The sequence below is a fragment of the Quercus suber genome, unplaced genomic scaffold (genome assembly GCF_002906115.3).
Source record: "Quercus suber isolate HL8 unplaced genomic scaffold, Cork oak 2.0 scaffold_657, whole genome shotgun sequence".
NCBI classification, from domain to species: domain Eukaryota; kingdom Viridiplantae; phylum Streptophyta; class Magnoliopsida; order Fagales; family Fagaceae; genus Quercus; species Quercus suber.
In genome coordinates this window covers 98,572-115,904 of record NW_027070098.1, presented here as the reverse complement: position 1 = coordinate 115,904, position 17,333 = coordinate 98,572, and the positions used below count along the sequence as shown (strand labels likewise).

Below are 17,333 nucleotides of genomic sequence, written 5' to 3'. Positions count from 1 at the left end.
TTCCAGTAGATGTGTTTTGTGACGATATCCACTAAACGAGAAAGTATATGATGTTTCAAGAACTCCACCTCAGCATCTAGTTGGTGTTTATACCTAATAAGAAAGCAACACCTGTTTAAAAATAACATGTCATCACACCCTACCTTATACACCTGAAAATACAAATATGCCCCTGAAAAATTTCAGACCCCCGCCTAAACACCCTATTCCCCTCCAGCAAAATCAAAACTCTCTTTCTCCTCTCTGCTCTCCCTCACCGCACCACCATCTGCTCTCTTTCTCTCTCTCTCTTTCTTTCTCTCAAGTCCAAGGCTCCACAGCCACTGCTTAGCATAACCGCCGGAAAAAATTCCAAACACTCACCCTCTCTTGATTTTCCCCTTTTTGCAAAATCAAAATTTTCATCTTTCTCCTTCCGTTTCTCTCTACACCATCACAGCACACTAGCATCTCCATGGCTCCATCTTCTCTCTCTCAACTCCAAACCTTAATAGCCGCTGCCTAGCATCTAATTTTTTTTTTCATAATTAGGTTTGACTAGTCATGGACTTTTCAAAAAATGCTTTTGTTGCAATTTGGGGACAATGATAAAAGGGAAACTTTTGAAAATGTAACTTTGGTGAATGTGATGAATTTAAAATTGGAATGCAAGTGAGGTTTGAAGAAGTATATAACCCTTATAAATTGTATGCTTTAAAAAGGGGATTTAGCATTTGAAAAGTGGTTAAACGAGAGTATAATGGTGTTATTTAGGCAATGAGAATTTGTGTGTTCAGACAAGGTTATAAAGTATCATAATTTAGATGTAAGAACGTGTTGTTGTGCTAGGATCCGTTTGATGTAAAAAAAAGATATTTGAAGTGTTTCACACTTTAATGACACACAATCATGAATTTGCAACTCTGGAAGAAAGATGTAACTTGAGATTGGGAAGGAATGTGCTAACTGCTCATGGGAATATAATTAGCACAATGGTTAGCTCAAGTATAAAAGCAACAAAGTCTTACTTTTTATCAAAAGAACTTGGTGATGCAAATAATGTTGGTTTCTCTTTTTTTTTTTCCCCTAATATTGTTCTCTCTCTTTTTTAGGGCCTTGCATAAAATTCTGGACGAAAAGCTCTTTTGGATAGTATTTTGGACATTATTCTGCACAGCTAATGGACAGCATTTTTGGACAATTTTTTGGACAGTATTTTCGACATTTTTGCACAATGGAGGAACATCTTAGATAGTATTTTTGACTTGCTAAGTTTTTTAGATAGCATAGCTGAAAATTTGGATAAGTGATTGCATAGCCAAACACTAATTATTGCTGTCATTTTGGAAAATTTTTGTAACTTATGAAGTTACTCAAACATGATAGATTTTGTGTATGTTTGGGTAGCTTCTATCTAAGTGATTGCTTAGTACATTTTATTCTTTTATATTGTGGCGGAATTACAATGCTAGATTGTTGTAGTTGCTATATTGTTCAGTGCTATATTGGGATGAATGATAGCACTCATGAAAAGTTCCAATTAAGGGGATGATATAGTGAATGACAATATTTTCGCGCTAGAATATTTCTTTTTTGTTATTTTGATGATAAAGTGAATGGCAAGTGCTAGACCTTTTTTGTTTTTGTTTTTAGTTTTCTTACTAGTGATGAAGCGGTTTTTTTTTTTTTTTTTCAAGGGAGAATTGTACAATGCTACAAGCTGCTCCACTTTTACTCAAGTCTTACAATATTTGAGTTCACAAGTGAGAATGATTGCCCCATCATCGTCTAGCCAAGAAACAAATGAATTACAACTATTCATTTCTACTTTTTTTTTAAAAAATCAATGTCTATGTGTTCTCTTTTTTTGTTCTTAAAGTTGCAGAAAAATATCTTGGACGTGTGATCAAATCACCCATTATATATATATATATATATATATTTTTTTTATACAATAAACCAAGCTTTATTAAAAAAGAAATTGAAATTGTACAACCTAGAGCATCCTTCATGATCACATATATCATACAATCAAGTAAGGCCACAATTTACAAAACCATTCCAATTGTTAAGTGTTAACAAAGCCCACTTAGCAAGCTCATGAGCTACTTGATTTACATCTCTCCTAACCGAAATGAAACTTGGTTGATCTCATTTGCCAAGTCCAGCACGTCTTCAAGTATAGTCCTTAGGCTATTGCTTATGCGTAGCTGCTCCAGCACTGCTATATGCTATTGAAATTTATTTTCTATGACAGCCATTATAAACAAGCAATCTTAGACAATCTGCAAAACCAATTCAAGGTCGGTTAGTTGGTCACTTTACTCTTAATACTAAAGCAAATTAAATTAAAATTTAATGGAAAACACACACCCACAAACAATAGACAATATTGAATCTAGTTACTAGTTGACAGATTTTTGCTTTGAAAATTTCAGATTTTTTATTTCAAACAAAGTAACCAAATTAAAGTTCAAGACTTCATATAAAAAAAAATGTTCTAAGAATAACCACAAAAGAAAGCTACTCTTCATTTGTTAATGCATTCCAATGCTGCTCACAAGCAACTAAAGACCACCCCTTAAAAAAAGGATATAGCATATACAAAAAAGATCCTATCAAAATGCATAATTAGCAAGAGCACATCTAATTTGATTATTTCCCAACATTCAATGAATCCATTCTAATGATTGTGGTACAAAGTTACACATAAACATAAAAATAATTGACAGACTGTTGCTTCAATCGAATCATCACCAAGGCATGTGCACAAAGTAAGAATCAGAATGCTAAATCAAGTAATCATGCATGAGTTCATGTAAATTGATAAAAGCAATAGGGTGCAGCAGCTGGACAAAAACAAGAAATCAAGCTGTTCAAAATAGTTCAGAACACACCTAGCAGCAGTAAAACATCAATACAACTATAGCATCTATAAAAATTACAACACCAAAACAATTACAAGGGTCTACAACTTACCCAAAAAAAAAACTAGGGTCTATACAAAAGGAGCTCAGGTCTGATAGATAACCATAAAGAGTACAATAGATCAACACCTTTCTGTGTTAGTATACCAAATTCCTCTTTATTTATTGATAAGGCAATATAGACTACGTGCAAGTTACAAAGTACATTGCTAGCAATATATACACATTACCTGTAAGAAACTATCAATATTAGTCTAGGCAGCTCAATCCCAAGTAAGTTTATAAACATTGATAATAAAATAGGGATACAAACTAAACCAAAATACCAAACCACATCAGACCTGTCTCTTCACTAAACAAAAACACCCGTATCTTACACCATAACACCAAACCCCATCAGACCCATCTCTTTCCTAAACAAAACACCCAAATCTCACACCACAACATACATTACAAGGGTCTATCTTTCAAGTGAGTCTTGGTTATAAAAAGTAGACCCCTTTTAAGGTGAGATTATGAAGCCAAATCAATCATCATAAAAAGATTGACCCTTGTAATTTCGGGAAGAAGAAAAAAAATACAAATAATATGTGACAAATACAGAAAATAAACATAAAAGGAGAAACAAGAAAACCTTCTTGCGACTTTAGGTGTTGGAAGAGGGGAAAAAGCCTCCGTCATCGGGGGTCGGAAGCAACGAGAAGGAGATACGATTTTGGGGTTTTCCAAAGAGACAAAGGCCAGTCTCATTAGAATTGGTGAAGTTTGGTAGCTTAGCTCCGGCGGCGATGCTAAGTAGTGGCTGTGGAGTTGAGAGAAAGAAAGAAAGAGAGAGCAGATGGTGGTGCGGTGAGAGAGCGCAGAGATAGAGAGAGACTTTTGATTTTGCTGAAGGGGAAAAAGGTGTCCAGGCGGGGTTTGAAAATTTTCAGGGGCATATTTGTCTTTTCAGGTGTATAAGGTGTTGTATGCTTACATGTTATTTTTAGACAAGTGTCATTTTATTATTGGGCTTAGAAACACCAATTAGATGCTGATGTGGAGTTCCTGAAACATCATATACTTTCTCGTATCCTAGGCCCATCAAAGATTTGCCCTAACAAACGTATCTCGCTCTTTTCCCTGCGTCGAGCAAACCCTAGAAAAAAAGCTTCAAGGGCTTGAATAAGAATAATCTTTGTACAATATATATTTCCTTTACACCAAAGCAATGAGCTGGGGCTATCAGATTCCATTGAATTCTCACCAACAGGCCAGAATCCCAGAAGATCTTATCCTCGGTCATTGATTGCAGTGCTCTTAAAAAAATAAAGAAAATAGCTGGCGACAAAAGCTTTGTCATACTTTGGATGATAACTATAAGAAAGAATTCGTATGATAATTATACTTAAAAAAGATACGTGGGGTTGTAGAAAAATGAAGGCAAGAAATGGCTAACCTTTACTTGTCTCTTATTTCTCTATTCCCTCTTGAATTTATCTAGGTCAATAGCTTCTAATTTTTCCATTAAAAAAAAAAAAAGTTAAGAGCTTGTAATTCAGATTGAAAAATGTTTAACCAAATTTTGTTTTGGTAAAACATTGCTACTTTTTTTACACACGTTTGCGGTCAATAGAAAATATTTTCAAGGTTAACCAGGATTTACGTAAAACCAAAATTGAAAATTTTTGAAAATGTTTTCTAAAAATATTTTACAATGAAACAAGCGAAAATCTAAATGCACTTATTCATGATACTTGTTTATATTTGAAAAACTTTTACAATTATGTCAAAAAATAGACAACTTTTTATTTTATCATTTTATGTCATGGTCTTAAGTTCTTCTTCATGAGATAATTTCCAAGGAAATTTCTTTCTTTCTATTAGAATTGTTTATGGGATTGAGAAGAGAGAGAATAAAGAAAAATAGAGAGCAAAGATAAATGTTAACATGGTTGGTTTAATGGCCTATCTCCACAACAAAATGCTTTAAGATGCCACATTTTATCATATGAAATTGGTGGATTACCATACATCTATTAGGGGTATATCTAGTGATGCAGTGTATCATTTGTGTAACTTGTTAAAGTCTTGCCTTCATGTTAGTTTGAAACTGTCGGTAATTTGTAACACTTTAAATGTCTATACTTTTAGTAATGCACAAGCAAGATAGTCTCTCTAGGCTGATTAGTCAGTCATTACCTGTCAATAAAGTTAAATCCGAGCTTAGCATTAAAAATAAATGCGCCTACTCATTTGTAAAGCGTCTTTGATTGAAAATTTACAACCTTCTAGTTTGCACTGAGTTTCCAAGAGCAATCTTGAAGAGTTGTTTCCTTTTGTTCTTTCTCTAAGCAACTCGCAATCCATTTCCTTCATAATTTGCGCAGCTAATTCCCACCACATCATATAGAAAGACTCTACTAGGTACGTTATGATGTGTAATACAAGTACTATATAATAGTACCAATATATTGAATCTAAAAATCGAAACTGACATCTCGAAAGTCCCTTCAAACTTAAGGTGAAAGCTCGAAAACACATTTGACTTGGAATGCATAAGATGTGAAATAGAACACACTAGGCAAATGTCCATGATATCATGATGTGTTGGCTTGTGATGGACGACGGTCAAAGGACAGCTGCCATGATTGTAATGATGACATTGTTATGCAATGGAAAGCATTGAGGCATGGGTAGCCGGATGATGTTGGTAAAGACATTTTGAATGATGATATCGGCTATGAGCAATGTCAATAGTGGTTGGCGAACAACTAGTTTGTGGGGTGTATTTGCTTGCAAATGTGTTATATACTATGCATTTGGTGCACGTAGTCCCCTCTTACTTGGAGACGGTGTAGAGTCCATCCTCGTGTGAGAAGAAGGATATATGTATTGGATGCATGATATGTTTTCTTCTACTCATATGAGAATTGGCTTGGTCAACAACTAGTTAGAGGGGCACGTCTTCCCCTATGAGGATATGCTGTGATGATACCATATTAGAATTGTTTATAGGAGCGAGAAATTGAGAGGGAAGTAAATAGAGAGCAAAAGTAAGAACCAACAAGGTTTGTACTTACGACCTATGTTCATAGTCAAAAACTTTAAGAGGCTATTTCTTTGAGACTAATTCTAGGTTAACTATAGACTAATCTTAAGATGTGGTATAAGTTCTACTTGTATGGCAATGGTACAAGTTGTACTGATAATTATCTCTTTCTAACACTTATCGTTCTGTTGGATTGAGAGGGAAGGAAGGGAAGTAGAGTAAAATTTGCTCAAAATTAACTTATTTTTAGCCAATTCTACTCTTCTTCCCTCCTTCAAACCAAATAGGCCCGTAAAGTAAAAGTTTAGTGTGCTTAATTAATTAATAATTTTGACTTCAAGGTTTTTTTTTTGACAAACGAGGGTGTGACTTTAAGGTTATGTTGATGGGGTTTTAGGGAAAAAGTTCAATATTTGTATCACATGTAGCATGAGGCTGTAAATTATATAGGGGTAATTACACTAAACCCACCTGTGGTTTGGCTTGAAATCACTTTGCTTACTCGTAGCTTAAAAAGTGTCACTTTACCGACCTGAGGTATGTTTCATTTGTTTTCCATAATCCACATCTGTTGAAATCAGGGGTAAATAGGTATTTTTGCTTAAATTTTATGTCTCTCTCCTCTCAAAACAAAAAAAGCACAAAAATGCAAGAGAAACAAGATCAAAAGGGAGGGTTTGTAAAAGTTTCTTTCTTTTTTTCTTTAAATCATATGCACATGAGACGTGATATTTAAAATACCAAATCTGAAATCTGAACTCAATGGAAGAAGAGAGAGAAACATTTTGAGTGAGAGAGATAATCGGTTAAAGCCACCGTGACATGCCCTCCCAATGCCGTTGCAAAAACATATATGAATCCGCACCACACACCCAAAAAAAAGCTGTTCAACAACATATATGAATCCGCACCACACACCCAAAAAAAAAAAAAAAGTCTCAAGAATTTCTAAAACATAGTTTTATGCCTCTGAAGGTTATAATGGATCTGGACAGGGGAATTACGCCTCTGAAGCTCCCAGAATTTGTCTCCAAGAACCTTAAATAAAACATTTTTTTTTTCAATTTAGTTTTTGATTAAAGGAATTTATATGTAACTTTTTTTACAATATATATATATGGGTTTTGATAAATTCAGTATGCGTTGTTGGGATTTGGAATTGGATTGGTGGGTTTTGGTTAGTTTTCTTTCTCAGGTTGGTAAAGACTGTGGGGGATTTGGCTATTTGGGTTATTAGATTTGGTCTGGTTGTTGATTACAGCACCCAAGGAATCCATCGTCAAACATCAGTGAATACATCCAACCTAGTAAATCAAACTTCATTTTAGGATAATAGAGTCTCAAAATTGATGCATCTTGGAAAATATAACCAAATGTGCCATTTCTCAGATGCCCAATTTGAGTTTCCATTCAATGTTACATTTTCATTTACTTTTGATCTAATGGGGTTGCCGGGAAAACCGAGAAAAGGATATGGAAATGAATTTATTTTTGTTGTTTTGTTTCCACTCATATGATTTAAAGAAAAAAAAGAAAGAAACTTTTACAAACCCTCCTTTTGATCTTGTTTTTCTTGCATTTTTGTGCTATTTTTTTTTTTTTTGGGAGGAGAGAAACATAAAATTTGAGCAAAAATACTTAGTTACCCCTGATTTTAACAGAATGGGTTACAGAAAACTAACGGAACATACCTCAAGTTGGTAAAGTGACACTTTTTAAACCATGGGTAGGCAAAGTAATTTCGGGCCAAACTACAAGTGAGTTTAGTGTAATTACCCCATATTTTTGTTCTAAACAATTTTATTAGGAACTTTAGGAAAAATTATCTCATCAAAATTTAAATCAAACACAAACTCTAACAAACTATATCTTTAATAACATGCACGCTAGCTTTGGTTTGTTGATTAAAGTTAATTTTAGTTTTTTTTTTTAGAATGAAATTTTGTATACACTACTTTTTTTTTTTTTTTGGGAATGATATTAAGTGTGCAACGAGATAAACAACATTTTTTGTATTACAGTTGCTAATCCTATCCATTCAATTAGTAGATTAATTATTTTCAAGTGATGAATGTTTTAAAACAAATTCAAATAAAAACATTTATTAATTAGTTATTTATTTAAATAGTTGATGATGTGGTGATAAGATTTTAAAGACTCCATGATAGAGTTAAACTCTAAAAAATCTTTATCTTTATTTTAAACAATTAGTAGGATTTTCATGAAAAATTATCTTATCAAAATTTAAATCAAACACAAACTCTAACAAGCATATACTATTATCTTTAACTAGCCTTTGAGCATGTACTCATGCACGTATTTAGAGACTCTTCTATTTTTTTTGAGAAAAAGTTAATAATTTGCAATCATTATAATTTGAGATTACTACATTTTTATCACAAAAATATCTAAGCATGTGATGAGTGTTATAAGTTTGTGGATGAAATAGTTTTTTCATCACACGCCCAAATATTTTTGTGATTGAAAAATGTAGTAATTTCAAATTATAATGAAGGCAAATTATTAATTTTTTCCCAAAAAAATAGAAAAGTCTCTGGAGCTAGCATTTATTAAATGTTTAAAATAAAGATATTTTGTATCCTTAGAATCTATTAAACAATCGGGTTTAAGATTGAATAGTGCATGACGTCATGGGGCATAAAAACTCAAAATAACTTTATCTAACGTATCATTATATAAAGAAATATATTCATAACTTTATCTAACGTACCATTATATAAAGAAATATATTCCCATCAAATAAAAAAAATATATATATATATATATATTAGGACATTTATGGGAAAAAAGAAGAAGAAGAAGAAGAAGAAGAAAGAAGTCAACATTTAGATATATCAAATTATCAATTCTACCAAAAACATCAAGCACAAGTGGCCTAGTGGTAGAATAAAACTCCTCAAATTTATCTAAAGAATTGAAACAAACTAAAACACCTCCAAATTTATGTTTCGTAGGTTGTATTGGTTTGTGTGCCTATATATATATATAGAGAGAGAGAGAGAGAGAGAGAGAGAGAATTACATACACAATTGAAGGAATTATTTATGATACTTAAAAAAAATAAAACATAAAAACTAAAACAAAAGACAACTCATTCTTACCTCTACTTTGATGAGAAAGAGAATGTGGACCCGTTGGGAAGTTTTCTATCCTAGTTTTCTTTACACTTTCACTTTCCACCTCTAATAAGTACCCAAAAATATAAAATTATTTGGTTTGTCTAACCTCTCTTCTTTCCAATATAATTTCTAAAATTGAATTCAGAACCATTTGAAAATTTAGATGCTTATCTACCTAACAGGTTTTCAAATTTGGAAATTCGTACAAATAGCTGGTCCTTTTACTTGCTTGGTATCATGCTTCCCGGAGACCAAAGGTGTTCCATGGTTCTTCAGTTGGAATTTCCAGTGCTTCTGTACCTAACAAGACCCATAAGAAAAAGAAAATATGCCGGTAGTATGCCAATAAACTAATTCAAAAATGAAGTTACCTCGTGAAAAAGATAGGTCTTGTACTTTTACTAGCAGGTCGCATTTAGTAATTATCATGATTAAAGTTCCTTATAGAGAAATTGGAATTTGCTGGAGTAACTGATGCCAGATCAAATACTATTATGTTGTCCTTGAAATGAAAGGCGACCCAGAAGGGACATCAGATTACTGTTGCCTGGTTGACAAAGTTATGTATGAAAAGACTCAAGGATTAAAGTATGTATATTGGACTGCGTGCAACTATACAACGACTGTTTAAGTAGGTGTATTAAATAATAGAAAAGCACATAAGTACATGTGTATACAAAATAATTACAAATACGTAATTAAAATCGTGACTTTTAGGGGGTGTGTAAATTAAACTATGTCGAAGAGTTTGTGTATGATAAACATTACATAAAATATATATTAGCAATACCTTGTAGTACAATGTACTGATACACAAAACCACAGCATTTACGTCTTGGCCTGGGTTCTTGGGCCTACCAGGCTTATTGTTTTCTAATAGTCCCTTAATCTTGGGTTTCGAGAGACCAAGTTGAGTTTTGAGACCAAGATCACATAAGCAATATGGTGAAAATTTAAGCTAACTGATCTAGGGTAGAAAAAGTATAATTGTAAGTACCCTGAAGCAAGTAATGACAAACGAAGTGTCAATTAATCTCAATATATTTGAAATATTCATAAAAAACGTCATTGTTAGCCATTTGAATAGCACTCATTATCACAATAAATAGGCACTGCAATGGAACATTCAAACCCTATGTCTTGTAGGAGCCAATGAAGGTAGAAAACTCAAATGTGGTATTAGTTAGTGCTTGATACTTAGGGGGTGTTTGAATTATTTTTTTTCATCACTCAATTTTCGTTACTCATCACTCACCACTTATCATTCATTACTCATTACTCATCACTCATCACTTATCACTCTAAAATACCATGTTTGTTTGGCACCATCACTCACTTTTCATCACTCAATATTTTTCACATTATTTGTGGGCCCCATACCTATTACCCGGTGCAGTTTTTTTTTTTAGAGTACCCAAACTCACTGAACCTAGTGAAAAAAAAAAAAAACCCAGAACATGAAGACCGAACTAGTGAAAGAAGTAAAAAAAAAAAAAAAAAAAAAAGAACCGCACAGCCAACCAAGAGAAGAAAGGGGAAAAAAAAAGTCAAAAGTGGTCAAAAGGTGCGGCTAAGCACTGTTTGTGGGTCCTCTATGTGTGTTTAATTACAATATTACCATTGAGTTATAAGTTATGGAAACTGAAAACACATTTTGACTGTTTTCATAAATGTGTTTAGAGTTATAGAAACTAAAAACAGCCAAAATGTGTTTTCAGTTTCCATAATTCATAACTCAAAAATTAGATAATTGAGTGATGGAAATAGAGTTATGGACTTCCCAAACAACCTTTTTGCTATGGGTCCCACCATTTTTGAGTTATGAGTTATGAAAACAGAGTTATGAGTTACGGAAATCATAAATCTAAACACCCCCTTAGCTTCTATATATATTAGAGTGAACAACTACAATTTTCTTCTTATAGCACCATGATATAAGAGAATTCCTAATTAAATTGTAAAAAAAATATTGTATTTGAGGAACGATTTACTTAGTTAACATCGGTGTAAGCCTACAGTGTCAATGGCGACTAGAAAAAGAAATGAAGACCATGGAATAAGATTCCTTTCAGATACTTAGGATTTTGAAGAACAAGTGGTGTTGCTAAAATTGAATGATGATATGTGTAGCATAGGATATGTCTAATCGAATGACTGTGAGGTAGACGAGACTCCTAACTAGTTGCTTGTAAAGTGTGGTATCATGAAGATGTTCGTAGTCATGAGCTCGTAAGCAAGTGTACTCAATCGGTCGATATATCAACTATCTTGCTATTTGGGATGCCAACTCAAGAGTTAAAGTTAGAACTTAGAAGTATACTTGGCTTGATTGAGATGGTCATGCATCATCAAATGATAATGGAACCTCGAGATCAAGGAAATAGCTAAAAAAAGGCCAACATATATATCCTTCATCTTAAAGTGCTAAATAAGGAACCACTTGAATTCTCGAATACTACTCATCATTACCTATAATAATCATGTCATCAACATATTGTAAAAGAAGGACGACAATGGGGTCTATGCATCGAATTAAGAAGTTTGGGTTGTAGGAGCTAGCTGAATATTTTAGTTATGAGATGGTGGAGCTAAACTTTTCAAATTATGCTCATGGGGCTTGCTTAATTAGGTGCATACGGTGTCTAGCGTAGTCGTATTTAATATTTACACAAAAATAAATAAACACAAGAAAGAAGAAATTATGAAACCTTTCCATGTATTATACACATGTTATCAACTTTTCCGTATATAGGTTGCACTCCTTCTGGTTTGTTATCAATATCAACAAACTTTTAAGCCCATGAATAAAATATTTATTTATTGAGAACATATCATAGTATAATCTCTTTCTATATATTAAATAATGATTTTTATAATCCAGACAGATCAACTGGGTTCTTGTAGTTCCATAGTTGCTTAGCATTTAAAATATATTTTAATCACAAAGATGCTCCTCTGACCCCTTCTTCTTTTGCACCTCTTCTTCCGTTTGTTATCACTATTAAAAAAATCATGAATTCTAAAATCAGGATTATCTGATGATTATAATACACATAAACAATTGCCTAATTATCGTGAACACCAAGGAATAAATTCATATAGAATTAACAAAACAAAAAAAAGAAATGAATGGCTCACGTGGCCTCAATAATGCAACCTATTTTAGGTTTAGCAAATTGTGGACACACATATGACATTTGGCCAAACTCTTACAAGGTTGGGTATAATAAATTATTCAGTGAAAGGGTTATGCATATATAGGGCCATTATGTCCAAAACTTGAGGGTAACCCCTGTGGTACTGGTAGGGTTCGGGAGGTATGCATCCAGATTTATAGACCATTCCGGGATTCATGATCCGAGTGCTTTATCTCCAACATTTCTTTCAACCACTTTATGTATTATTATAAACAGTGTTTTCTGATACTTGATTTTGGCAGGCAAACATTTGAAGCAACTAATCCATTCTTGTTCAAATGATATTGTACTAGGAATAAAATCTATGTTTATGAAGATATCCTTGATATTGTTGGTGCTACTAGCAGATTTTTCTTCTATCTCTGACCAACAACCATAATGGTGCCTGCACTGTCCTAATTATCATAATGGTGCCTGCACTCTCCTAATTATCATACTAATGGTTAAATTCACAATGAAATTAATGTTCAGTACCCTTCCAATACATAACTTTGGAATTTATCAAACACTAGAAGGAATATTTTTAAAAATTGCGGGCAATAGTTGTACCATAAGCTGATTTTGTGTCACAAATCCAAGATTACCAGTGAACCTTTCCACTTTCGTACTCTTAGTTTATGATCTTCCCAATATCAATTTGATCGAGTGTGGTGCCTTTGGAAAGCTTACATTACCAATTTTTTAATAGTACTAGACTTGCTGTGCTTCAGCTTCTTCATTATGAAAATTTTAACATAGCAACTCAAACTATAGTTTTATTCAAAGTTTCCAATTTCGTGTTTTCATGAGTTCAAGTGACTTGTTTGAAGTTTCATGCTTGAAACTCATTAAATCAAAGGTTTTTCTATACTCTTTCTAATGGTGCCTAATTTGCATCAGTCCAATGTTGTTTGCCCTTGGTTGACTGAGGTCAATTTTGAGCTAAACCTTTTTACTGTAAAAAAAAAAAAAAAAAAAAAAACAGAAGTGTTTGTATACCATGGCTATAATACTTAGGCAAACCATGTTAATAATACTTAAAATTTAAGTAGTTTTTTTTATTTATATGCTTGCACACCAAATCGAATTCTTTACTTATATATCAAGTAGGATTAATGATTTAGGCATATTATTGATGGTTAATAAACTAAAAATAACATAGAAATGTTGCCACTTTTGTGCTCAAATTGAATGAATAAGTTTCATTGGTGATGATTCGGAGAGTTAGGGATGCTTGCACTGTTCTCCATAAAAGGTTATAGGAGTAAACTTCAAACCATGTTTGTGTGATGTCTTGTGTGGATTTGTATCTGAATTTGAACTTCATAAGCATTCTTCAAGCGCTTCCTATTGTAGGAATCAAACCTAGAACTTCCACTACCCAAACTACTTGAGAGTACGGCCAATGAGTCAATGATACTAAACCATCACCTTTAGCCTCAATGGCCTAATTAATCTAAACGTTTCTAGTCAACTTGTAAGCTGTAATTTATATAATTTCCATCTTTTTTAACAAGTGTAGGATTCATTGATAATATTTTGTGTGCAAGTTCTTAATTTTGATTTGTTTGACATATAGACATATATGTTGTTATATATATATATATATATAAAGAGAGAGAGAGAGAGAGAGAGAGATGGAGATGTTATAATATTGGGTGATAGTTGTGTCTTACATATAATATCTAAGAAACTTGAAACTTTTTAAGTAGTAACAACCACTAAAAAAATTGTTTCTATGGTCAATTATAAGACTTTACTTTACAAACGGCATATCTTACCAACAAATTTAAGGATTCTCACTAAAGAACCATTTACGAGCTGCAGGATGTAATGCTCGCTGTCTGAAATTTTAACTCTATTTTCCTCCCTTACTGTTTACCTATCCAAAAAAAAATCACTAACTGCGATTGATAATTTGAGTTTGAGTACGGCCAATGAGTCAATGATACTAAACCATCACCTTTAGCCTCAATGGCCTAATTAATCTAAACGTTTCTAGTCAACTTGTAAGCTGTAATTTATATAATTTCCATCTTTTTTAACAAGTGTAGGATTCATTGATAATATTTTGTGTGCAAGTTCTTAATTTTGATTTGTTTGACATATAGACATATATGTATGTATATATATATATATATATATAGAGAGAGAGAGAGAGAGAGAGAGAGAGATGGAGATGTTATAATATTGGGTGATAGTTGTGTCTTACATATAATATCTAAGAAACTTGAAACTTTTTAAGTAGTAACAACCACTAAAAAAATTGTTTCTATGGTCAATTATAAGACTTTACTTTACAAACGGCATATCTTACCAACAAATTTAAGGATTCTCACTAAAGAACCATTTACGAGCTGCAGGATGTAATGCTCGCTGTCTGAAATTTTAACTCTATTTTCCTCCCTTACTGTTTACCTATCCAAAAAAAAATCACTAACTGCGATTGATAATTTGAGTTGTACCTACCCTTAACCGAAGTGTTATATTTAATTATTTACTTTATTAAATATGGTAATTTAACAATGTTAGAGCACTCATAGTAAAATTGTTAAAAATTATAGTTTTTAACAACACAAAATGTTATTTTATTTATCCTAACAACCAACTTTACAATACATCCAACTCAAAAATTTTAGCTTTTTATTTAAATATATTTTTTTATTACATAAAGGTGAGGAAGTGCTGAGTATGTGGGAGGCCAACACCGTGAGTATGATTTGTGTGATTAAAATAGTCTTTTTTTGCATATAACTATCAGCTACAGTGGGCTGCTATCTCTAGCAGCCCACTGTAGCAAAGAATCAAAATATTATATCAATGAGTTATTTTAACATCCTTGCTGTATAGGTGTTTTTAGTGTTTAGGTTGCTAAAATGGCTATTAAAACTCATTTTTTAAGAGTTACATGGCTATGATTGAACTGCTAAACTGTTTATACTGAGTAAAAGCATCCAGTTTTTTCAAATAAAAGTAAGAGCATCCAGAATTCATTATTTTTTTGCATAATATACACATGGGGTTGAGTCCCGTCTTGACACGTCTAGTCACCACCGTCATATTCTTAGCAAACTAGGTAATCATTATATATAATCCAAATTAGGCGAACAGTATGATCATAGGATCGTGTGAGGGTGAGGCCATGATGCCATGTGGTCTTTGAAAGGACCCACTGAAAGCTAGCCACCATAACTACAGTGTCCGCACGTGTAAATATAATGTAGGTAATTGAAAGTTTTCTAGTCTTAGTAGTAACAGAAGCTTTCATAATTTCAAACTGTATTTAACTATTTATTGTTTGCCAATTCAGAAACATTAAATATTTGGTCCATTTCATTGACCCCAAAAAAAAAAAAAAAAGTAGGTGGACGGACTCGTTTGTACAAAGGAACAGTGTCCACAAGTGACTTTTTATATAGTGAAATTATTTTCTTATGTAACCAATGAGGCCAGTCTTGCCTCTATGTGAGAATCTCAGAATATTAGGCCCATGGAAGATCTCATACCCTAACTAACATCTCTTTCTTTTGCCTCAAGTACTGTCACCCTGCCATTAAAGGTTAGGGAACTTAGAGCAATTTTCTTTACAAAATAACAATGTTTTCTTCAGACCAAAATGGTGAGAAGGTGTTCCAGATTTCCACTACAACATACCAACATCACACAGTCCCACAAGATCTGATCTTGCCTGATGCTTTAATGGATGACAGTACTCTTAACAATGATAAAGGAAAAGGCCGTCAGCAAAAATCATTAGCAACTTTGGATAGCTGTGAGATCACTCATGAGGACAATGATAGGAAGGTGATGCATCGGGACATGGAACGGAATAGAAGGAAAGAGATGAACAAACTACACGGGTCACTGAGATCTCTTCTCCCTCTTGAATACATTAAGGTGAATAAACTATGTACGCTTTCTTTTCCTTCTTCAGCTTGTAGTTTCTTAGTACTGTATTTATGCGGATTTAGGGTAATTGGGTTTCGAAAATAATCACTTTGGGGTTACAACTATTGTGATTTAGGGAAAGCGTTCAATATCTGATCACATGAACGAGGCTGTGAATTACATCAACCACCTACAGGAAAATATTAAGCAACTGGGTGCCAAGAGAGATGAGCTAAAGAAGTTGTCCGATTTGATAGCTCTTGAACCTGAGAGTGGAACCTCAGCTTTGTGTCTACCAACCTTTGTTATGGTCCGTCCATGTTTGGATGGTGTTGAGATTACTGTAAACAGTAGCTTCATGGAACAAGGATTGCCTCTTTCAAGAGTGCTCCAAATACTGCTTGAGGAAGGGCTTGCTGTTGTTAGCTGCGTTTCCACGAAAGTAAATCAAAGATTAATATACACTATCCAATCTCAGGTACTAGGTTTAGCCCTTTATTAGGTTTTTATTTGTGTTCTAATGTTATTTTTGTGAGAAGAATATAGTGTTCATTTACCTCTAAATTTTGACTCAAACAGGTCAGTGGCATGACACATGTAGATCTACCTGAGCTGCAACAAAGACTTACCGAAGCAATTCCACTATCACAGAAATTTCCCAAGTAACGGTGTCTTGTACATTAAAATTTTCTGATATTCCTCTCTTGGGTGAGAAACTTTGCCGGAATGTGTAACTAGCTTTTTTCTTTGTAACACATTTGGAAAATATTGTTGCCTGTGTACACACATATTTTGTGGATGGAATTTAGAGTGGTTTCCATGTTCTAAACCTCCTCTTTTGTGGTATAATTAGTGATCTAATTAACATGATGCACACATGCAGTTGGGTAGGCTTCTTATATAAGTCCATGAGTAAGTTGATCAACATTCCTCTTTGTATAGAAATAACAATAAGATTAAAACAAAGGTTTTCTCCAAAACTAAGATGAATTTTGTCTAATCGACATATGTTTTAATTACACGATTCATAATATTAATTATCTAAATAAATGGTATGATTAAAATTATATGTTGTAGAATGAATAAACTTTCCAGCAAACTAACTTTGAGAAAAATTCTATCCATAAGATTATATGTGTGTGTTTACACAAAATGCTTTGCTTGATTGACTTTGTTTACATATTCTTCACCC

At 33.1% G+C, this 17,333-nt stretch overlaps 1 protein-coding gene across 1 annotated transcript; it reads left to right on the top strand.

Moving 5' to 3' along the window:
• Positions 1–15,686: 15,686 nt before the first annotated feature.
• On the top strand, positions 15,687–16,971 carry LOC112012140 (transcription factor bHLH118). The gene is made up of 3 exons (XM_024044522.2): positions 15,687–16,150; positions 16,278–16,619; positions 16,721–16,971. Exons 1-3 carry the CDS (start codon positions 15,851–15,853, stop codon positions 16,805–16,807), a joined length of 729 nt encoding a protein of 242 aa, XP_023900290.2. The 5' UTR covers positions 15,687–15,850; the 3' UTR covers positions 16,808–16,971.
• Positions 16,972–17,333: the final 362 nt, after the last annotated feature.

Bases quoted from the DNA above. Each gene is read 5' to 3' on its own strand.
- LOC112012140 (XM_024044522.2), top strand. From the start codon at position 15,851: ATGTTTTCTTCAGACCAAAATGGTGAGAAGGTGTTCCAGATTTCCACT. The intron at 16,151-16,277 runs GTGAATAAACTA...ATTGTGATTTAG, and splicing joins TCCCTCTTGAATACATTAAG to GGAAAGCGTTCAATATCTGA. The intron at 16,620-16,720 runs GTACTAGGTTTA...TGACTCAAACAG, and splicing joins TATACACTATCCAATCTCAG to GTCAGTGGCATGACACATGT.